The following is a 23889-nucleotide window of genomic DNA, read 5'->3' as shown; positions in this document are numbered from 1 at the left end:
TTTTATTTGCATATGGGTGGGTCATTCAAAGAAGTTAAACATATGGATAGTATGGGGTTGATTTGGAAACTTGAAGAGACACAGAGCCGGGTCAGCTGGGGGGGGGGGGGGGGGGGGTTGTTTCATGGGATTTCATAACGGTGTGCTCAAGAGGGGAAAATTCATGAGCTATTTAAAATTTTTCCACTGGACTTAATAAACTGAAATTCTGAAAACAAACACTGGGGTATCGATCCAGTTGCGTAACTGGTTTTCAGCCATTGAGTATGCATGTAGTTTTCCATATTGAGGGAACATATTAGGTCAGTGAATCTGAAAAAAAAAATATATTTTCCAGTGATGACAAGTTGTGGCAAGGGAGAAATGGGAATGGTCATTACATAATACATGGTGGCTCTTCATGTATTCTAGTTCTGTTTTTGTCTTCTTCAACATTTGGATCTAACCTTGACAAGAGGTGTTCGGTTATTTTAACTGTATTGACAAGTATTGTACTGTACTGTAAGAGCTGATCATAGTAGGCTACTATATGTGTCCTCATAAATAGCCATGGTCAGTGCTTGGACTAAAGAACTCTTTAATATTCATGTTATCACCACAGTTGGTTGTAGGCTACCACTTTGAAACAGACACAGGTAGTAACTGCACCAACTATTTGAATGATGTAAATTTAGAGGTAGCGCAATACAAGGCAGTATGGCTGTAGAGTTGAAGGAAATATGTAGGACAAAGAAACAGAGGCATCCCTCTTTTAGACCCTTTGGCCTCTGAATTTCCTTCAAAAGTTTTCCATCCGACATGATATAACTTGTAATTTCCATATAGAAGTAACTGTGCCTGGTTAAAAAAACTGAAACACACATGTTGCACGTGGAAAACTAGAATGGGGTAATGCTGCTACCCAGACAACGCAGTCTAAATGAGCTGTTTTACAGTGATGGAAAATACTGCATGAACTTGGAAAAAGTAGACTCTTCTAAAAAGAAATCGGAAGTGCAAACTGCTGTCTGGACGGACGCTGTTTTCCTTTTGCAAACTTGTGGTATATTGATTTACTCATTCACAATTTGTGTTGCATAAGAGTTTCGTAAGAGTGGAGGAATGAATCTGGTAGACAAGGCTTGTGCGGAGAGTTACCCCCCTAAGCCTACTCTGTAAATGTTGTGGTTAACAGTCTCATTGTAAGTCTCATTAGTTACCCGATAGTCTAGCAGAGACTCACCCATGCAAACCATGTCAGAATTTAAACCAGACCCGTGATTGGTGCCCTTATAGCACACATATTTTCCTATGATTGGCTCTGATGCTCATGTACGTCACTGATGTCATCACTGTATCAGTCACTGAAGCAGTGCTGAATGTATACCACATGGGTTAATCAGAGCAATAATGAGAGACTTCTACTGAGAGAAAACTCACTTTCTCATCCGTTCCAAGAGCTTGTTAGTGGCGGACTTCATGTAAATGGTGAGACTACAACGACAGCCAAAGACCAGCCCTATATCCATGTGTTCACAGGATGCTAAACATTACATGTCTCCTATTTTATTGAACATGTATTTACACAGTTGACTATCTGCCACACAGATAAAAACAACTTTGTATCATTGAATGTACTTTATATCTTTGTGTTAGTGTACAAAACACAGAAACTGTATATGACTTCCAACTTCAGAGCACTTCTAAAGGAAGCCTCTGGAAATGGCAAGCGGAACGGTCGTGTCTAGTTTACCTTGGCTCCCTATGACCGGCCTTTCCACAGCTTCTTTACTGGCCAGTACGGGGAACTGTTAATGTGTTGAATTAAGGTTTCTTGAAACATTTATTCATTTAGGTTACAGGGTGAGAGTATTAGGTTTCAACATGCATCTCTCCCAAGGTACCAAGGCCTAGACAGTAAGATGTCAGGATGCTAACAGGGTTGTGGTTGTTTGTCTTATTGTTGTAATAAAGTATCTGTGTCTGAGAACATGCCTCTAACTATTCTTCTTATAATGGTAGACATTTATTTAATGATTTCATCACAGTGTTTGAGTTTTAGACAAAGTTATGAGTCATGTCAGTATAGATATGAAAGTACAAGCTACAGCTGCTGCCTGCACTCACTCTCTATTGATGTGAAGAAGACTAGAAGTGTATTTAGTTTAAGTCCATGATGAGGAATATGTGATGACTACACTTAATGTATTTGTATTGTGTGAGTTATATGGTGGTGTGGTGTGTAATTGTACTTGCTCTATCAACTCACACCAACTTTTTAAAAGTTGTCTCGTCTAAAATTCTCAAGTTCATTGCTTTTGGCCTGGTTAAAGTTGGTTGGTTACAGTAAAAGGAGATTACATTAATACTCAAACTTTTGGAAATCAATAAATTGCAAAACAACATTAATTCATTAAATGTTCCTGTTTAAACAGTAAAGCAAACTGTTGCTGATTAAAAGGATTTTAAACCTGTGTAGCCTAGACCATAAGCTATATCTAATGTAGTCTAGTAAATAGAGTATCAAACATGGTCACTAATTTCATTTTTTCAGCCCTGTTCTAGAGAAAAAAATTCACCCCCACAATGAAGTTCTTGTGCTACTGTCTGAGAGAAGCCGCAGAAATGCCTTGGCACAGGAGCAGGAGACGTCATAGATTCCTGAGTGTAGCTTTGCAGGAAAGCCCTGAGTCTCCGAGATGGAGCGGGTCCAGGTTTCCATGGCAAAGCGCATAAACAGGAGGAAACACTGAGGGAATCCCGTTATTTTACAGCATTGGACCATTATAAACACCCAGAGCGGGGAAGGAAGCCGCTCTTGATAGTCAAGTAATCCTTAGAGCTAGGAAAAGAAGTTCATACCATAAGCATAGTTAGCTGGAGAATTTTAGCTTCTTGTTTTTTTGTTTATAAAGGACTGTTGCTTGTCTATTCCTTTCGCTTTTACTGAAGAGGGGTTCTACTGCTATGAGTTATAGAGAAGAATAACTTTTTGTATCATATACTTTTTTCCATTTCCATTTTTACAAATGTTTAGAGAATCTTGGAGACTGGCACAGTACCACACCATGAGGTCGATGGATCAAGGTATGGATGCCGCGCGTGCTGAAGTGTTGTGATAATCTGGTAATCAACCCATTTGATTATTAACGAGTTATAGTCACCGACAAACTGATGGAAAATGTGTAATTGCTTTCTTAATATGGTCCAAATTTTCAGTTATGTAAGACGTTATAGTATTTCATATGCGCTTTAGTTTGGCTTTTGATAAAGTTATGGGGAAATAGCCAGCAGTTGAAGAGTGTAAACTGGGAGTAGCCTATGTAACACAACAAAATACGAAGTTGATTAAATTGACATTGTCATTGTCCATTTAGATAGATGAATATATGAATGACAATGTCAACGTATCTTTATACTGTAATGTAGACTTACCTGAGTATTTGCACACTCTTAGAGCGTGCGTTCAGGTGCGCTCTAACGGGTCTTTCTTAAAAGTAACGGTCCAGGCGCACAGCACAGAATTAGATAAGCCATAGTAAAATTGGGATATACATTGTTTTGGTAATGCTAAATGTTTTCAGAAAATGTCCAATATACAGTGGGAACCTTCATTTGCGGATTTTTGTTCTCCAGTTAGCCTATTTAAGACCATAGAGACCACCATTTAATTCATCTTGAATTGATAACTATCCGAACATATGGGCTGCAAACACAACGGTTGAAAACGACTTGATGAATGAGGTTTGTTCTGCCAACTTTCCTCTCGATACTCTGAGAGAGAAAACGTCGGTGTGTTTGCTGACTAAGCATAGCACCCCGGGAGGTGCCATTCCTGATGGAACAGAGATACTTTATGTTTCATGAGTACAGTGCACTGTGCTCAGGGTCACCTCAAGCTGCCTACACATTTCCAGAAGTGCAGCAGATTAGACTTGATATTGCCTAAATAATGGTTTAAAGTTATAGAACCTACCCCAGGTGTATGGATGTTTTCACAAATATCTTTAGAATGCTGGCAGTTGATATGTTAATCAAAGATAATTAGTAGATAATTGATTTCAATCATCACTCATCCATTGCGTTTTCATTATTATATGAAGCTATCTGTACAACACCCCCAATGAGTAGGCCTAAGTGTTCTACTGTGTTGCTTAATATATCATTTTAATTTGATCCGAATTGCTTTTATTGTGTATCAATCCGGAGTCTGTGTTTTAGTTTCAAACACCCGGGGGCAGCACCACATAAACCATTAAGACTTACACCACTGATGCAATTCATCACTTTGAAACTGCACCTGCAGTTGTTCTTTGAGTGATCATAGGGAGGCGTGAACACTCCGCGTGACACCTTGCAGTCCAGGCTATTTATTTACTTCTCTATATGAAAATAGTCCCGCCTTAATCTCTCAATGCGGTGAAGTTGAAACAGGAAGCTGCTGTTCTCCTCGTTCAGTTTGCAGTTTACTTATGCATAAACTGAATCCAGTTAGCAGTTGCGCAACTTATTTGCCTCTGTCCATCTTTGCTTCATCACGGCAGTGTGTTTGACGTCGTATGGCCTTAGTGCACGAGGAGTAGTAGGCTACATCGAAATTCTTTAAAGAAATATATATACTCAATCTGGACTAAAACTTTGGAAAGTAAGACAGATGACCTCGTTTTACGAAAAAGAACTGGAAGAGGAACTCAGTCAAGTTAACTGCCAAGATGAGTTGGAGTTCGATTACCTTTTTGAGTACGAACCACCTTGCAGCGACTTCCCAGGGGGAAACCAAGGTTTGTCTGAGATTTTAGTAAGGAGAGTGGAGTTGCACCACCGATAGATTTCGGACCAACTAATTAATAACGCCTACCCTACCGACTGATGTAAAAATGTACCTATTCAGTCTGATTACATGTTTAGATGTTTCATGAAAACTTAAAACAAAAAAAGAGTGTAAAACTAATTTAAGACCACACTGTATAAGTGTGGTTATATCTCAGGATACAGTGTGGTCTTGTATTAACTGAGGGATTCTCTTAGAATTACTAAATGATTTAAATCGCAATCTGTTTATTGCCTTCAATTACAGTGTTTGTAAACCTAGTTATACCTACAGTAGGTGTCTATATTATACATTGCAGTTTGTTATACTGTATTTGTTTACTTAAGTACTTATGGTCATTGTTCTCTCTCTTTCTCTGCCTTTTCATAGATGCGCCTAACCTCTCATCTCACAAAGTCCTCAGCCCTTCGACTTCTTCAGTCTACCCCCAGGAGGAGGCCTCTCCTTACAACATCAAGTTGTGCAGCCCTTCCTACAACCAACCCACGGCAGAGGTCCTCACAGGATATGAACACCTGGAGGCCAGGAACTACCTGGACCAGTCCCGGCCTGGGGGTCTGGCTCTGAGCCCCCGCATCGAGATTACCCCCTCACGGGAGCACTACAACCATGGCCGGGACTCCCTGCAGAACCACCCCCTGAACATCAGCCCCAGACCCACCCTGACGGTGCCAGGCCATGACAGCCTGGCCTACCGGGAGCCCCAGTGTCTGAGCCCCGCCAGCAGCAACTCCTCCACCAGTTGGCACTCTGAAAGCTACTCCCCCTGGGCCTCCCCTTGTGTGTCTCCCAGCAGCACCCAGACGGCTGGGGACCTCTGCCCCCGCTTCCAGAACATACACACAGGATCCCCCCGCACCTCCCCGGGCACCTCCCCTCGCACCAGCCTGGCTGAGGACGGCTGTTTGGGTCCACGCTCACCCTCCCCCAGGCCCGGCTCCCGCTCCACCTCCCCACAGGGCAAGCGCACCTACGACATGTACCGCAACCCGACTCTAGTCACTGGCCACCGCTCTCGCAGTCCCTCTCCACATGGGGGCCACGAGGAGTCCAACATCACGGCCCACTACGGCACCCCCAACAGTCTGGCTGAGGCCATGAATGGCTTTGGTACCGTCCATCCTGGCTTGGTGCCCAGTAAGATAGTGAAGACCACACAGCCATACACTCTCTACCCAGAGAACCATGGGGAGCTGAACTACCTGGTCTCCTGTGAACAAGACATCAAGACCAAGCCAGGAACAGAGCCCTTCTTTGTGATCCCACCTATCTGGCCCAAGCAGCTGGTCCCCAGCATCTGCAGGTGGCTGGTCAATACTGTAGAGCCAGGGACATTTGACTAGGAATGTTATTGGATACATGTCTTCTTCTGCACTAAAAAGGAAGCTTACATTGTTTTTCACCTGATTTCTCTCCAGCATCCCAGTGGCATCTCTCCCTCCTCTGGAATGGCCTGTACCCAGCCGTACGGACCAGTACAGTCTCAACATCGACGTGCAGCCCAAGCCCCACCACCGAGCCCACTACGAGACCGAGGGTAGCAGGGGGGCCGTGAAAGCCCCCACGGGAGGCCATCCTGTAGTCCAGGTGTGTATGTCACCCGGGGCATTTGACCCCACGGCTTGATGTAGTGTTAGCCCACTGAGCCAAAGCCTAGGCAGTAACTCTGAGAGCTGACCTCAGTGTCTTGAATTCTCAGATTAAGTTCAAAATAATACTCGACAGCACCATGTCTACAGGGCTGCCCTGAATGGCCAGGATTGGAGTGGTACTGCTATTTTTCTTTTCTCACTGATATGTTGTACCAGAAATATGTCCCATTGCAACCTAAACCCTGCAACTTGGCAGTTGTGCCCTTAATTCAACTTGGGCTCAGACTTGTGTTAGCCGATAGAACAGCATAGCTAACACAACACCACAAACATAGCTCTTTCTGGCAATAAAGGACTGCAATTACCCGAGTGGTTAGGTCTAAAAATACTTTTTTGAAATGACTTCCCAGTCTTATGCGTTCATCCATACCAACACCAACACTGCTGCAATGACCAAACATAGATGTACACAGTGAAATAATAGCTATGGTTGTACTGGTGTCATCAGTACTGTTGGGTTTATTGCTTATGTAAGCTATTCGTTTTACTTCATGTTTTAGAGTTTCCATGGCAACTTCTTAAAAGCTTTTTTTGTGTTGATACTTTATTTCCTGGCGGAAATAACATATTTCTTTCTTTCCAGTTTTGGATGCTGGCCAGTCAATCCTGCTTGTAGTAGCTAGCGAATCACGTGAACCGCTGGACTGACTGACTGGCTGCAGTTGTACAGACCCTGCCCTCCACTTTACTTTTCCTAACCGACTTGTCTCTGACTCACTCACTGCTGCTGCCATGGCAACAGGTCTCTCACATTGGCCTGTTAAGTGTTTGCAGTAGACGTCCTCTGTTTCACTCACACTGGCAGCCTCGGTACCTGGATGGATCAGGCTTGTTGACGTTGCCTTAGTTGAAGTGAACAGCTGTAAAGGATGAAAATGAGGCAAGTGCAAGACTAAAGCTGGAATACCACAACAGGCTGTTCAGATTCCATGTGAATGAACACAGCAACTCACACTCACGAAAGCCTCCAGGAGTTTTCCCTCCACTTTTTGTTGGGTGTTTCTGTTTCCTGCCCTCTCTTTTGTCAGGTTGTCTGTGTCACAGCAAAAATGAAACCAGATGAGGTTTCAACCAGCCCCAAACTCATCTATTTTACCTCTGCTCTCACCTGCTACACAGACACACGGACACGGACACGTGCACGCACACACTAACCACTCAGACACACACACACACACACACACACACACACACACAGTGCTGGCGTAGTGTGTAAATGAATGGCAAGGATTTGTTTAGGATAAATTACTTCTGCAAACTCACAGGGACAAGGACATGTTGGCATTGTGTTGTGTTTAGAGTTTAGAAGCATACTTTAATACACAAATGGAACTAAGTCTGGGGTCCTTTGCCTATGCAGCTTAAGTGTAATAAACTGTGTAACTGCATATCAGTTTCTACAGAACAGTGTTGTTACTACAGTTATGCTTATGTAGTTATATTTATTGATGTAAACTTAAGGCATGTGTGAAACATTATGTTGTAATTGGAACACACTTAGGCATATTCAGGTTCATGACTTGTGGACAGAGAGACAATCTTTACAAACTTCAGGCTTTTTGCTCGTGCACACTTCCTTCCGATGTAGTCTGTGGTGCACCTTTGATCTGAATCTTGTGGGGTTCATCTGTATGTGTGGCTGTGGACACATTTTCTGTGTGGGTGTGTGAGAGTGAGTGAGTAGTAGGTAGAAGTCTTTCAGGGACAAAATTAAAATTAAAGTAGTCTGACACCAAGGCTCCCTGGGCTGGTTTCTCAGACCCTGGACTGGGATTCCAGTGAATGAAAGTATTCCCTTCGAAGTTCTTTTGAATCCAGAGATGGTTACTAAACAACAAACAGAAGCCATGTGGAGCGGGTGGCTCCGAGTCGGTGCACCCTCTGCTGGCTGTGGGTCAAGGTCGAAGGGGGTGGGAATGTTTGTAGCTGTGGGTCTGAGTCTGTGATCTGGTAAGGTACCTTGCCATGGGGGCTGGCTGCTGGCTGCCAACTGACTCTTAAGGCACATCGTTAAAACAAAGGGAAAACATTCATGAAAGATTTGCATGTCACCCTTCACATCATAAAGGGTTGACACGACTACGGGTTTGGTAGAAATAAGGCTCCACAGTCTGACGTGATAAAAAGGGCTCTAGACTGAACAACATTATAGCGGTGTCACCATCATTGTTCAAGAATAACTTGATGAGCATGTATGCATTTACATGGCATAATAGTGATGCATTTTGCAGCCTGCATTTGACTGCACGTTAAGAGGTCCCAAGTTACAATCCCCCCTTGTACGTTGCTTTGGATAAACACATCTGCTAAATAAATACAGTATTTAATACTACTGTACATTTGACTTCCTGTGGTGTGTGTGTGTTCCAGTTGCATGGCTACCGGGGCAAGGAGCCTCTGGGGCTGCAGATCTTCATCGGCACGGCAGACGAGCGCATCCTGAAGCCGCACGCCTTCTACCAGGTGCACCGCATCACAGGGAAGACGGTCACCACCACCAGCTACGAGAAGATCCTCAACGGCACCAAAGTCCTGGAGATCCCCCTGGAGCCCAAGAACAACATGAAAGCCATGTGAGACGCCGACCTGTGCCCTGTGGGAACACCGGGGGTCTTGAATCGCACGGGATTCTCCTGGTTTCTATCGCAGGCGTTGATTCCCCCCCCCGTGTGTGTTCCCCGCAGAATCGACTGCGCCGGGATCCTGAAGCTGAGGAACGCTGACATCGAGCTGAGGAAGGGCGAGACGGACATCGGACGCAAGAACACGCGTGTGCGCCTGGTGTTCCGGGTCCACATACCCCAGCCAGGAGGTCAACACGCCTCCCTGCAAGTGGCCTCCCATCCCATCGAGTGCTGTGAGTGAACCCTACCCTCCCCGAATCCCACCACTCTTCGTTCTATAAGCATGCATGTTCTGATTAGGTCGGGTGTATGCCTACAAGTGTGCCGAACGCTAAGGTTTGTGTGGCTATGTGATTTGACAGAGCCGGACTGTTTTCATGTATGTCTCCTGCTGGGGTTTGGTATGGGATGTTTTCATTGGAGTGATGTTGACCAGGCTTAACTCAAGAGTAAACACAGTGAAAATGAAACAACATTCAAATGAGTGGGAGGACTGGAGCTGATATCCTAGACACACATACAAAGACTCCTTTATGGTGACGCTGGCCTGTGTGTGTATGTGTGGGTGTGTGTGTGTGTATGTGTGGGTGTGTGGGTGTGTATGTGTGGGTGTGTGTGTGTGTATGTGTGGGTGTGTGTGTGTGTATGTGTGTGTGTGTGTGTGTGTGTGTGTGTGTGTATGTGTGTGTGTGTATGTGTGGGTGTGTGTATGTGTGGGTGTGTGTGGGTGTGTGTGTGTGTTTGTATGTGTGGGTGTGTGTGTGTGTATGTGTGGGTGTGTGTGGGTGCGTGGGTGTGTGTGTGCGTGCGTGCGTGTGTGCGTGTGTCTACACAGAGTTATTACAGCACCTGATATGATCTAAACTCACACAAGAGGGCCTTTATCTCATGTTGAATGATTCACTGCTCAACAAGGGGAAATGACAGGAAACATGTTCAGGGAGCGCTAAGTACATATATGATTAGGCAGTCTCTCTCCCTTCTGCTCTGCACCTCTTCAACACCATCTACCTCTGGAGGCTGAGGACGGTGCTGGCAGATCATCTAAAGAAAAAAGGAATTGGTCATGGTCCTGGGAGCTGGCGTTAGCATCAGTGCTGAACCAATCAAGTTTTACGCTCCCGTATATTGCCACATCTGTCACAGAAAGGGACAAGCGAACCGTGTCAGCCATTGTGTGAGAAGAGACCAACCACCTGGCCTCATCTTCTCTTGTTGACTCTCAGTGTAGTAGGCCGCACAAACCCGTCCAAAGGTCACGATTGTTTGTCGACACCTCTCGCGGCTGACTGGATATCGAATTTCAGTTGCAGGGTTCATGAGCATGAGGAAGTCGATGGGCAGGTCCACCGCCTCGGGCTCCCGCGTACACAATGTTTCTGCTTTTTTAGACTGACACAAACAAGAGAACACGATCCCATTAAGTTGCGGGCACCGACTGTCTGCCCTCTGCTCCCAGTGGTTGATCTGGCAGGATGTAACCCAAGCTGTTGGCGGGCAGAATCAGGCCCCAGTAATAAGCACTTCTGAGGCAGCCTGTGGCTGTGTCCAGAGTGAGGCTTCTCTTCTCCCTGGCTAGCTTCTCTGTATGCCTCCTTATCACCATCCCATCCAACACTATCAGTCCAGGACATGAGCAGGGACTTACTACGGCAGCCATGTCAGGTTCCCCCCCCCCTTGGTGGGGTCAGAGAATGAGCTGGATGCATGCCAAGTTCAATGGCGTAATTAGGCACAACTGGAAATGCAGACGCTTTACCGTTCCCTCCTCCTGTGTTTGAATGGACCCTGCTGGAGGCTGCAGCAGTGCCGGGTTGCTGAACACACACGTTTGTAACATGAATGTAAGCGAACAGCTTTATCGTGTGGGCTATCAAACATTCAGACAGTCTCATAATGCTCAGCTCCTGCTGTCCAGTGCTCTGCGGGGCTCTTAGTCATTTCACTCAGACAAATCTCTGCATCTACATCAAAGGTTAAACCTTCCTTCCTGTCATTCCTCTGGCTAAGCTAAGTCTAATATATGAGGTCAAGATTGCCAAATGATTGTAAATAGTGTGCCTGCCTATCAAAACATATAAAACAACTGATGATTTGTGTTTACATCCCATACTAACATACTCAGTTATCCAAAATGGCTGTCTGTCCGTGAGAGTCTGTGGAGTGTGTGACGCCCTGTGTGCTCTGTTTGACCCCCAGCCCAGCGCTCGGCCCACGAGCTGCCCATGGTGGAGAAGCAGGACATGGAGGGCTGCTCTGTGCTGGGGGGCCAGCAGATGATCCTGACCGGTCAGAACTTCAGCTCTGACTCAAAGGTCATCTTCATGGAGAAGACCCAGGGTGAGTAGAGCACAGCACTGCTGCATGCTTCAACCAATACTATACAATACTCTACAATACTACCCAATACAATCCTATACAATACTACACACTACTATATCATTGAAACTCTCTGGGGGTTAGGGTTATTCTTGCCTGGTTTGCTATAATTCAAGTATTTTCGAAGGAGCTATCAAAAGCAAAATTCAAATTTCTCCATCTGTTTATACCCGTGATTGTAATTGTTAGTCAGGTGTGACCTACACGTGTTACCACCTGCAGGTGTTTCCATGCCTCAACAGCCTGAGCTCCCTAGTTCTGAGATCCTCCCCACCACACGTCCCTCTGGTGATGAGAATGTACAGCTGGCCCTCGTGCAGTTCACCTTTTGATACATTTGCATTCTCCACCAGATAAGGCCCCAGCCCCACTTTCCTTTGGCCTTTACCTCACAACTCTTATCCATGTGTCATCACCTCCCGGCTCTGTGTGATGTGTTGAGCAGCGCCGCAGTCACACGTAGCCCAACTCGTGGGGAGGACCCTCTGTTTTTGCCGGGACTATTTCCGAGTCAATCTAAAACATGTGATGACACATGAAGATGGTTTAGATGATCTTTTGTTACCTCTGTCCTCTCTTCCCTTCATCTCAGCTCAGCAGAGGATGTTGTCATTTGAATCCTGACTTTTCCTCCTCCGCAACTCTCAGATTTGCATAGTGTTGAGATACGGGCCCTCCCTATTAGGAGGCTTCCAGAAGTATAACAGTACATAGGATTCTTGATATCATATTTATATGATATCATATGAACGTTTTTGTTAATACACAATGTTTTAATACTTAAGGAAAGTAGCAGTATTTTGTGTAAAGCGTTACCTAGGTTATCCTAGCTAAATGTGTGTGCTGATGACATCTGATTTTTATCAAACTTTGGTTGCGTAGTTGTATTGACTATCTAGTTTCTATGTAATATCCTTAACAGATAGTTGCTAGGAAGTCAGATGGCTGAGCGGTTAGGGAGTCGGGCTATTAATCAGAAGGTTGTTGGTTCGATTCCCGGCTGTGCCAAATGACGTTGTGTCCTTGGGCAAGGCACTTCACCCTACTTGCCTCAGGGGAATGTCCCTGTACTTACTGTAAGTCGCTCTGGATAAGAGCGTCTGCTAAATGACTAAATGTAGATGTGATTTGTGTTTCTTAACAGCTGTCTCTGGCCTGTAGGGGACCGTGAGTGGTGTGTTTAGATGCTCTGTCTGCTAGCATATGGCCTGCTAGCATGACTCACTGTATCCACTGCTGTCTGAAAGAAAGAGAGAGACAGAGCAGGGAGAGAGAGAGAGAGAGGGAGAGATGGAGGGAGAAGGCGGCTGGAAGACGTGGTGTCTCTTGGGATGTCTGGAGCTCAGACTTGGACCATGTGTCTGCTTAGCTTATTTCAACCCGGGGTTTCCTCCCGCTGCGATGTGACACGCTGCAGTTATGGGCTCCCTCCAAAGACGGAAAGAAGTCCTAATAATCCACGAGAGGGATCGGCCATTCATTGTTTTGGAGAGTGTTTCTCTGGATGACACAGAACTGTGGAGGAGCGCCGCTGTGAACTCCTCTGGAAGGGAGAATGCTGCCTTTGGCCCCGGGCTGGGCTCCCCTGGCTCTCATGGCTGTCAAGGGAGGGAAGGTTCCCCTGCCAAACTGGAGCTCAGCTCTCATTTTCGCTCCCCTCTTTTTCTGCCTGTCTGCTCTGTCCCTGACTCCCTAACCCTTTCTCCCTGTGTCGAATTATCGGGGAGAAGGGGGGGGGGAGTAATGGGAGGGGGGGGGTATCCCTTAGTAGTATTGGAACAAAAGGAAAACAAAACATAGATGCCAAGAGAGCAGCAATCATCACCTGTCGTTAGCAAAACGGAGCAAGTTGATCATAAGAGCCTAGCGAGAGAGAAAAAAAAGAAAATATTGGCAAGACGTATGGAATCCCCCTTTCTCCTGCTGACTCATTTCAGACATATGGGTTTAATCTGCAGGCTGACATGGGGGTTCCCACCTAACTGTAGAAAAGAGCCTGTCGTACACCAAACAGTTCTCTCTTGACAGACACAGTGTGGAAGGAGGCCGAATGAATGATCAGTGATGATTGAACTGTTCTACTTGCTTGAATTCCAGTCTGCTAGAATGATTCTTACCACACCACTTGGCGGTGACACATTGTTCAGCAAGGCCTAAGCTGCGTGTCGGCTTGCATGAATGCGTCCCCCCCCCCCAGAGTAGTGTGAAACTGGCTGGTGGAAGAGGAAGTGGTTTTCGCAGAGATATTATCTTCTTGCACAAAGAGCCTGCACCCCGCCTGTTGCATGTTCTGTCACACGGTGTGGCCCGCTGGCTGACTGGGCCCTCCCACGGCTGCCTGAAGCAGCCACGAGAGACCAGACAGAGCGGCACCTCCCACGCTCGCGCCGTCCCAAACACAATGGGGACACCAGGGTTCTGTGTGTTCGTTTGGTTCTTCGTCCATGTCATCGTAATGCATCATATGACACGTGCACTGTTTTGACAGCCGTCCTGTGATTGCACCATGGATGGACGTGCTACAATGTCTTGTGTGGAAGGCCCAGATTTGAGAAGAAGCAACTCTTCCTGACTGACGTGATCTTATTTCCTCCCCTCTCGTCTCGTCTTCCGCAGATGGACAACAGATCTGGGAGTTGGAGGCAACTGTGGACAAAGACAAAAGCCAGCCTGTAAGTCTGCCTGGTTGAGCGCAGTGTTCGTCAAACACAGTTCCCATCCACTGTTGTCGTCCATCGATGAGCTGACAGCCCTGATGTTTTACAGAGCATGCTGTTTGTGGAGGTGCCCTCCTACCGAGACCCGTCCATCTGTCACTCTGTCAAGGTCAACTTCTACGTCATCAATGGCAAGAGGAAGCGCAGCCAACCACAGCACTTCACATACACACCTCTGGCAGGTAGAGTCTGCACTGTACGCATCACATACAGGTCAATGTACAGTAGTAAATCGGTAGTATGCCAACATGTCCCCTGCTGTCATGTTTTCTGGAACATTCTTTCTAGACATTTCTTGTAAACGTCCTTATCTACATGTGATGTCAACTGCAAGAGTTAAATCCATGTCTCTGTCTCTGTATCCTCCTCCAGTACCATCTATTAAATCAGAGCCCCTGGATGAGTATGAGTCAGGTCACATGGGCTTCGCCATGCCCCAGATCCTGGGAGTGTCCCCTCAGTCCTACTACCACAACCCCCGGCCTGTCCTCCAGCCCGACACCAGCCTGGTCTCCAGCCTGGCCTCCTGCCAGCAGGTCCACAGTCGCCCCGGTATGCCCACCTCCAGCCCAGACCCCCGCTTCCAGCAGCAGAGCCCAGCCATCGTCTACTCCCGCGGGGGTAAGAGTCTGAGCAGCAGCCCCGGCCACTACCAGCAGTCTGGAGGGATGATGCCCGACCCACACCGCTCCGTCCTGGTCCACACGGGCTCCCCGGCCCAGCCAGGGCTTCTGGGGGCCCAGCAGCACCAGCACTCAGTGGGCCCACACCCCTCCATCATCCAGTTCTCCCCCACCAACCACCCCCTTCTTCGGGGGGGAGACCCTCCTCCACCTGCCCAGGCAGACAACCACAACATCCTCTACTGTGATGGGTATGCCCAGCAGGCAGGGACCCCACACTCCCCCACCCCGGCTCAGGCCCAGCACTTCCCCACAGTGATCCAGCAGCAGGCCTATGTGCAGAAAGGGCCGAAGGGCCGGTCTCCCCCAGTTGCAGGCTCTGGTCCTGGACAGATGGAGGCCCAGAGGAGCCCCCCAGGGGAGGATCAGGCGACAGGCCTGCCAGGACGGGTCACGGTTAAGGAGGAAAACCTGGATCAGGCCTACCTTGATGACGGTGAGTGTAAGTTCCTGCTTTTGTATTTACTGTGAATGGAATCCTACATATACATTTTCCATGTGTTATATAATTATTTATTTGAGTATTACCTTCTAGCCTGTCGGCACTTTGCCATTAACTGCCATTATTTAAGGACAACGTTTGATGAAAATCGACAGTTGGCAGATGTTTTTATTTATTCAAGAACAATTGAAGGATATTGTGTCCGTCTCTCTACAGCAACTGTCTTTTTGTATCTGCTACAGCCCTACATTGTCTTGAGCAAGGCATATTGACTAGTTGACCCTGTTTCTTGCCAAGAGGTATAGATTTGTTCCACTCAAGGTGGAAATAACACAGATTATGAGTCATGTGTTGACACTTGCTCCTGTCAACCTCACAACCCTTCTAGAGAATAATGCAGAGCTCCATCCAGAAGCCTGCCGTGGGAGCTACGCCTCCTCTTCCTTATTTTGCAACCTCAAAGCTGCGTGTCGTTTCATTTGCGCCTGTCCTGATAGTGTAGCCTCGAAGGTCTGGGTTTGGGTCAGGAAGGTCAGGTTTGGGGTCAGTGGAGGAGTAGTCTCCCAGCGGCCAACTCTCTGTCCCCTCCCAATTAGAGGGGCTTCTCTGGCACCGGCACACACCAGGAAATTCAACTTCGCTCTTTTTTTTCTGAAAAAAGTGAGGGAGAAAAAAATCCGCTCTCCTGACCGCCTGGATATGTTGACACTGTTATGATGTGAAAAACAACTTCCATGGCAACCATTGTCAAACTGTGGAACGGGCTGCCTGGGAGAGCCGGGGAAAGCCTCTTTGTTTGTTATACTTGGCCAGGACTTCCCCTTGGCCTTGCGCCCCTCAATTCTGTGGGGGAACCCACCAGAGGATTTGCTTTTTTCCATCCCCGGGATTCTGCCAATCTGGCACCGCAAATTCCTATTTGCAGCTGCTCTCCTCCAGAAACCCAGCCTGATCTCCGTAAGATAGGAGGGAGGGAGGCAGTCCGCAGGAAAAGGGAAGGGTCCGAGTGCGTGCTCGATGGAAAAAATGAAACGGCGAGAGAGTGAAAGGGGGCAAGCCATGGAATTTGTTTTTTTGGACAGCCCAATAGGGTTTCCCTCAGTAAACAGCAACAGCGTTTGCTGTTTTAGAATTAACAGAGTTAATGGGAGATTCATACCAGACTGGCCGTGTTTGATCCTCCCTTCCCTAGGTGTGAGCTCTCTCTCTGGGTTCTCTCTCTTCTGTTCTCCCCCTTTATGATGGTAGCTCTTGAACAGATTGCATCTCCTTGGAAATCTCATAAAGAGACTAATAGGGGTAGTTACAATTACAGGGTTTAATTGGCTTCTTAAGCCCAAGGAGGAGTTGTAGGCGCTCACAATGAATTATATTTACATCTCTGTTGACTAAATAATGTGCGGACTACTGCGTAGTCACTAGTTCACTTGTAGTGTTATGTTGCCTGACGGAAAAAGCTTTTGTCATGCGCGGTGCAGCTGATACCTGGGCAAAGTGTAAAGATAGACTGAAAGAAATGTATTACCATGTAATTTCCCCCTCAGTGCAAGTTGTAAGCAGATGGCAGCTTCACAGAAATGACACGGCAGACCACCACTACTGTACGCTCACAGCTTCTCAGATAAACACAGGAAGATGAAAGAAAAAGGGAAAACTCCAGAGATGTCTTGATCTGGTTCTACCCACACTTATAAACCCCCAAACATATCTCTGCACAGAAGGGATTTGACTGTAATGACTAACACAGTCTTTCACGTTCAGTTCATGTCAAATAAGTAGGGACATCCAGCGATCGCAGTTGTGTGGTCGGTGACTGTGTCACATCATGGTAATGTTTCTACTGTGTCACCTGGGGGATGGATGCTAGATGAAAGTTGTGACATGTTTCACTATGAATACACCATAACAAGGTGTTAACCACCCACTCCAAGGTGCTGTGTCGACAGCTCATCTTCTCATGCCTCCCACACCACTCCCGGGTCCCTCAACTGATCTGGGGGCCAGCCCCCTGGTGCTGTCGGATCCTCCAATTGGACCGCATGGGCTGCTTGACACACACACACGTCTTGACACACACACAAGTCTTGAGTGGAGGACGTAACCTGTTCTCTGGGGTGTGGAGGTTAAGAGCCACTACTGTAGTCCTGTAGGACTGGAATTAAGCCCAGAGGCAGTGGAGCAGGTAAAGTTGTTCCAATAGGGAGAGAGCGAAAGAAAGAGATAAAGCACACAGAAACAGCATGGTGGACAATCATTAGTTTCACCTCACTTACGGCCTGTTTTAGAGTTGGCAGATCAAACGCAGCAATGGCCACGCGGCTGTAGGGAATGGAAATAGGAGAAGTTATTAAGATATCTTAATGAACAAGTCAAGTGTTTGTGTATTCGATGACAGCGATAAGAAGAATATAGGAGATATAAAGAGATCCGTGGACTTGTTCAATTCTGTAGGTATCCTGAGGTACAGTGTAGGGTCTGGTAGTTTGGGGTAAGCTGGTCTGTATGTGGAACATACATTGGTCTATTGCAAGCAGCTCTCTGCTTCTGTGGGTTTATTCACTTGATGCAGCCAACAGAATCTCCCCACCCCTCTCCTGACATGCACCCACAATATCTCTTTCTCACACACACATACACGGACGTCGTACACACAACCATAATCACCCCCACACACACACACACACATAAACACACAAACACACACACATCCCTCCATCTCACAGTGCGCAGTGTGCAGTGTGACTGAGTCAGCTACTGTACTGTGTGTGTTCTGTGTGTGTGTGTGTGTGTCTCTCTCTCCCACCCCTAGTGGGTAAACAGAACTGCCCATTGGTGCTGGACCCAGGAGCCAGACACTCACCTATTGTACAGTCCAGTCTGAGTGTTCCTGGGCCCTGCCTCCAATGGCCCCTCCGTGCCAACCCTTCATTCCCCTCAGTAAAGCCAGTCTGTGTGCTGCTCTGCTGTGGCGCTGCCTCTGCAGCCTCTCTGACTCCGTTTCATGAAATCCCAGTGGCACGGCCGAGGAGAAGAAGGTTTCTCTAAGGCATTGGGTGTCAGAGGGAATTCCACGAGACTAAAATAAACAGGGACCTTGAGCTGGTGACGACAGCAGAGCACCCGGTTTGGCTGCAGCCGTCTGCTCGCGCCTTTCACTCGCAGGCCTCGGCCCATAAAGTGAGTTCAGTGTGGAGCTGGCACATCTGTTAGTGATCGTCTGCCACAGAGGCAGAAGACAGCCTGCTGGTCTGAGCTGCAGAAACACAGCTCTCTCTGCAGGCTGCCTTTCTCCCTGGGATTAGGTTGTTATGCCAAAAACGGGATGCGTCTTAGTACCATCTCTGTTATCCTAACATAGTTGTTTTACGTTTTTTCCCCAAACCTACTTGAATAGGAATACATAATAAAGAATGACATTTGTGAGATGAGTGCCTTTTTTGGGGGAGTGTGAAATATGCTTCATGCGGTGTTCCTCAGCATTATCCCTGCAGCATGTGAGTGTGTTTGATGAGTCGTCGATGTGAAGATGGCTGTTTTTCATCCTGTCTTCTGCAGTATGTGAGCCAGGGATGTAGTGGCTGGGTTGGAGTCTGTTCTCACTTAACTTGCTTGTTAATATTTGTAGCATTGGTTACACTATGTAGGTCCCAGTTTTAAATAGGACCAATTGGAAGCCAGATCAATATTGACATCTCTGTTTACATGTAAAACAATATTCCCGATAAGACGGTTATTCTTCTGCATTGTTCATTCAGAAATGCAAAGATATGTTATCTGCATATTTCAGAACACGTCACATTGGCACACACTATGAAGTGACAGTATTCACAGAAATTATGATTTTGTATTTCGCTTAAAATCCCAAGTCATTACACAATTTTAAAGATTCAAGAGAAACAGGAAAAGCGCATTAGTTGTCTTTAATGTGCCAGAAATCAGTCACTCCAGTGTGAGGCTTGTAGCACAGTGGTAGTGCACTCTCAGTCTCACTCCTAGTCTCACTCCCAGTCTCCCAGTCTCACACTGTCTCAGTCTCCCTCTCAGTCTCACTCTCAGTCTCCCTCTCAGTCTCACTCCCAGTCTCACAGTCCCATATTGTCTCACTCATTGACTCACTCCTAGTCTCACTCTCAGCCTCACTCTCAGTCTCACTCTCAGTCTCACTCTCAGTCTCAGTCTCAATCTCAGTCTCACTCATAGTCTCACTCATAGTCTCACTCATAGTCTCACTCATAGTCTCACTCGGTATCACTCTCAGTCTCACTCTCAGTATCACCCTTAGTCTCAATCTCACTCCCAGTCTCACTCCTAGTCTCACTCTGTCTCGCTCCTAGTCTCACTCACAGTCTCACTCTCACGGTCACTCATAGTCTCACTCATAGTCTCACTCCAAGTCTGGGTTAAGCGCCTGAGCACCCTGAGAGACTCTGATAAAGGCCCAAACGCTGCCTTGAGGATGTCGTCTATCAGGACGGACGGCATGCTATACATTCGAGACATTCCTGGCTGCTTAGCTCAGGTCTCCCTATTGTTCTAGTGATGTGTGATAAGTAGGCCGGCTCAGGAGCATGTTGCTGAGGCCATTCTGCTGTTCCATTTACAGGCTGATCCATCCTCCATCTGAGTTAGCATTTTTGAATGGTATGGACGATGGCCCTGATTATTTTAATAGAAACAGATTTGTTTGATAGATTATGAATCTTTTGTCTCTGGTTTGAACTCATCAGGTCTACAGGCTGTGGTGAAGTGCTTATGTCAAGTTTCAGACCTCATCAACTGTGTGACTGTTTTCCCAACAACATGGTGTGTGTACCCCACACTCCTTGCCTCTATTTTTAGATTGTTAAAACTGTGAAAGTTTCCATTCATACCCGTCGTTACCCCAGAGAACAACAGGAAGTGAAAGCCAAAAATAGGTAGCTGACTGAGTAGTGCGTCGCCACCTAGTGGCCACTACATGCCTGTTCAGCACCTGTAGGGCAGCCCAGACCTTGATTGAAAATTCCACTCAGAGATCACTAATTCCAGGACATGGCTTTGGGTATTTAAGTGTTAATTTGCCTTCTGAGCACCATGGTGTTCCAGGAAGACATAGATTTATTTTTGCTCAAAGTTTTCATTTTCTAACAGCCTTTATGTGTCTTTTGGTCTTGTAGTGAATGAAATCATCCGGAAGGATCTGACTGGTGTCCATGCAAGAGGGCAGACATAGAGGAAGAACTTGCAACAGGAAGTGACATCAGAAACCCCGTAGTTATGAGGTGAACTGCAGAACTCTGTCAGAAAATGAAGAAGTTGTCATTACCATCTTCACCTCATGACACCAAAGACTTACTTCATACAGTAAAATTCAGGCCAAAAAACAAAAGTTATGCTTACTTTGTCATTCAACAAATTTTAAGTTATGCTTTATTTTTATAAGATAAGTAAAGTGGTAAAAAAAAAACTCGAGAGGGTATTAGGCCCAAGCTGGAAAAATTATACTTAAATCTAATTTAAATATATTAAATGAGAGCTAAGTACATTTTAGTATCTTTTTCTACACATTTGTAAGTATGCATAAAATATACTGTTTTGTATATTCACATACTTATTGACAACTTTAATTTACAGTATGTAGGTGCAGTATTTTTGTACTTTCTAAGTAAACTTTAAGTATAATCGTTTTTCACTTGGTTTTTCTAGAAATACAATTCAGACTAGCTACCCAAATACGCGTCACCAAATATGTTTAATGGGTGTCTCTCAAACACACTTACATGTCATCCAACCAACTTGCTCATATTACACTGAGACAGTGTAGAGTATGTAGTATGTTGAGAAGTTCTTATAGCAGCTGATTATTATATTATTATTTTTACTTTGATCATCTCAATTTAACTGTACATATCTAGGTTCAAAGAGACACACACTGCTTTGTGGATAAACAAACATGATTGTAGTTTCACCAACTATTCTTGTATGCACTGTTTATAAAGATAACTTTGCATAATATGTTGTAGGCTATGTTCTTTGTTTCAGGTGACAAACTTGAAACTTTTTTTATCAAAATCTTTTCTGCTTTTTTGCTGATGTGCCAAAGAGGGCTCATGTGGGTCTATGTTTTATTTTAGATAAAAAATATATGATATTGCACCTTTCTTAATACATTATTGAATACTAGCCTTGATACTGTAGGTTTACATAATTCCCAAAGTGGTTGAGTAAGGATTACTGGAGAAGAGTTCTTAAACATATTGCCAGTCTTAAAGTAGCTAGTAGGCTAATTTAGCTTGAGTGTTGTACACCTATAGAATGCCTTTTACTACACTCAGGTTCTAGCTCAATGTTTTTTGCTCTTACATTTCTGTCTATATTATTTGTATTTCTCTTATTGTTGATTGTAACTTTTATCAGAATATGTGGCTATTGTGTTACTCATTGACAATAAGTAAATTACATGCATCTATGGTATTTTGTTTATAATTCCTCTAATTTGGTTTTTGACCACAATTACAATCAAATATGCAGAGCTAACAATGTGCCTATTTCATAATCAAGTATTTGTATGCTTCTGTAGGTAGTGTGCATTACATTTTCAAGATAATGTCACATTTCCAAGATGAGCAAAATGTTAATTGTCTTGCACAGTCTGCTTTACAGGTTGGACATCTATGCATGTAAAAGCACAAAAGTAAATGTAACTTATTTTCAATTTAGAGGTGGATTTTTAATTGCATAAGTATAAAAGATTTAAATATGCAGACTGAAATTTGGTATGGGCCTTGTATAATAGTGTTGACCTCATTATTTGAGATATTATATACTATTAAACAGGATATTTGAAGATCCATTCTGTTGAGCCATTCTCTCAATGCACAGCATACCATTTGATGAAAAATCCTGAATGTATACATTATTAAAGCTTTTTTTCTCCCTAACTGTAAATACAATGTTGCTTTAAACTGTAAAAATATACTTGTTTTAGAAGTTTACGTTACTGAGAATAGAGGAAAATATTTTTTTATGAACTGCATCAGTTGTTTCCAGGCTTGTAATTGTTAATCTAATGTATTTGTAATATATCCTTAGAAACATGACATTTTATTCTGGTTCAATTGATATGAAAGCTTTTAAAAAGATTTTTGATAAAAAAAGGTTACCATTTTACATTAAGATGCTCTTCAACAAGTTTGATAAAAATCAAGGAATATTTTCATGCAGATTTACGACCATCTTACTTGTCTCAGGATGATCTTAGTGTAAAGTGTTATTTTAAATGTATTACAGGGTTAAGCAAATCCAAAATTTGGTTTGTAGACTCGATTTTACTGAACATGACATCATTTAGCTTGTTCATGTAGTGTAATGTAGATTGTATTCTGATTGTCTATTGTAATAATACCTTAGTATATGTACTGTGTTAAATGTTTTACCGTATGTTTAAGTTTCTGTTCCTCTCTTTTTTTCAAAGGCAAAACATGTATTCCTAAATTAGCAATAAATCATAATAGTAGAATATTGTGTTCTGTATTGTTTTTTTACATCCATCAATTTGACCCTAGCATATACTTACACCATGCAAGGCGAGAACACAGGCTGTGGAAGTGGTGTAATTCACCTGAGACATACACCATGCAAGGCTAGAACGCAGGCTGTGGAAGTGGTCTAATTCACGTGGCAGTTACTGAGGTAGCTTAGTTTTAAAATAGCATCATCAAAAAAATTTGTTTTCTTTAACACATCTTCAGGTGTTGCAAATTAAATATGAATGAGTTGATGCTCTGATATGTTGTTGTGTTTGGGCTCCCTCCACTCTTTCACATGCCAAACTAGTTGGTATTCTTGAATTATTTTTTATTTATTGTATGCTACATACAGAACTGCAAATTTCACAAGTGTCTGTTGTCAGACTGGCTGTTGTAGGGGGGAAATGTACATTAGCACAGCTAACTCCAGCAATCAGTGACTCATCATAGCCCCCTGAACCCCACTCACACTCACACACAAATACACATGGTTGTATGGAGGCCTGTTTGTTCTATCATAAATAGTCCTCTATTAGAACTGAACCCAGTGGCATTCTATGTACATCTATTCACTCTCTCTTTCTCCCTCCTCCTCTCACACATGCACACACACACACACACACACACACACAAAGTTACAACCCCACCACTCCCTCAAACAACTAACAACAAGGGATCTCACAGGCTGTGAAGCCCTGTTGCTAGGTGACAGCTTGTTTGGAGCCCAGTTTTGGTGGCGGGAGGCGGACTCTGTGAATGAACCCTGTGTTCAGGAAGTCTTACGATGACATCACTCCGGATGAAAAAACACGTGGGCTGACCAGATGAACCATTTTCACCCCCACGCTTCCAGATATGCATCGGGTGAGTCATGTGGCCTTTCTGCTCAGTGGTGTAACAAGTTCAGACTGTATATCACATTGACTCTGTGCGATTGAGCAAACACCAAATCCAATGCCATTTGAAATCTCAATACTTAATTGCCCTATCAAATGTCTTCAATATTAAAAGATGCATAAAGAAATAGATTGCAAGATGCTCATTCTATCTTTACACCAAATTGTCCTTCTTAAA

The 23889-nt window shown here is 44.9% G+C and overlaps 1 protein-coding gene across 3 annotated transcripts; it reads left to right on the top strand.

Annotated features, from left to right (window-relative positions):
• Window positions 1–2788: 2788 nt before the first annotated feature.
• Window positions 2789–22799, top strand: nfatc2a (nuclear factor of activated T cells 2a). Of its 3 annotated transcripts, none has more exons than XM_062458822.1 (10): window positions 2789–3066; window positions 5180–6113; window positions 6229–6397; window positions 8833–9035; window positions 9147–9319; window positions 11286–11426; window positions 14082–14137; window positions 14232–14364; window positions 14555–15307; window positions 20464–22799. In XM_062458822.1, the coding sequence occupies exons 1-10, from the start codon at window positions 3009–3011 to the stop codon at window positions 20517–20519; spliced, it is 2676 nt and encodes an 891-aa protein (XP_062314806.1). In that variant the 5' UTR covers window positions 2789–3008; the 3' UTR covers window positions 20520–22799. The 3 variants fall into 3 exon arrangements, with proteins under 3 accessions (XP_062314806.1, XP_062314804.1, XP_062314805.1); XM_062458820.1 differs by lacking the exon at window positions 2789–3066 and adding an exon at window positions 4380–4760; XM_062458821.1 differs by lacking the exon at window positions 2789–3066 and adding an exon at window positions 4381–4760 and having other exon boundaries at window positions 14555–15301.
• Window positions 22800–23889: the final 1090 nt, after the last annotated feature.

Source organism: Osmerus eperlanus, chromosome 4, assembly GCF_963692335.1.
Source record: "Osmerus eperlanus chromosome 4, fOsmEpe2.1, whole genome shotgun sequence".
NCBI classification, from domain to species: Eukaryota; Metazoa; Chordata; class Actinopteri; order Osmeriformes; family Osmeridae; genus Osmerus; species Osmerus eperlanus.
This window is presented reverse-complemented; position numbering and strand designations above follow the sequence as displayed.

Bases quoted from the DNA above. Each gene is read 5' to 3' on its own strand.
- nfatc2a (XM_062458820.1), top strand. From the start codon at position 4,634: ATGACCTCGTTTTACGAAAAAGAACTGGAAGAGGAACTCAGTCAAGTT. The intron at 4,761-5,179 runs GTTTGTCTGAGA...GCCTTTTCATAG, and splicing joins CTTCCCAGGGGGAAACCAAG to ATGCGCCTAACCTCTCATCT. The intron at 9,320-11,285 runs GTGAGTGAACCC...TTTGACCCCCAG, and splicing joins CTCCCATCCCATCGAGTGCT to CCCAGCGCTCGGCCCACGAG.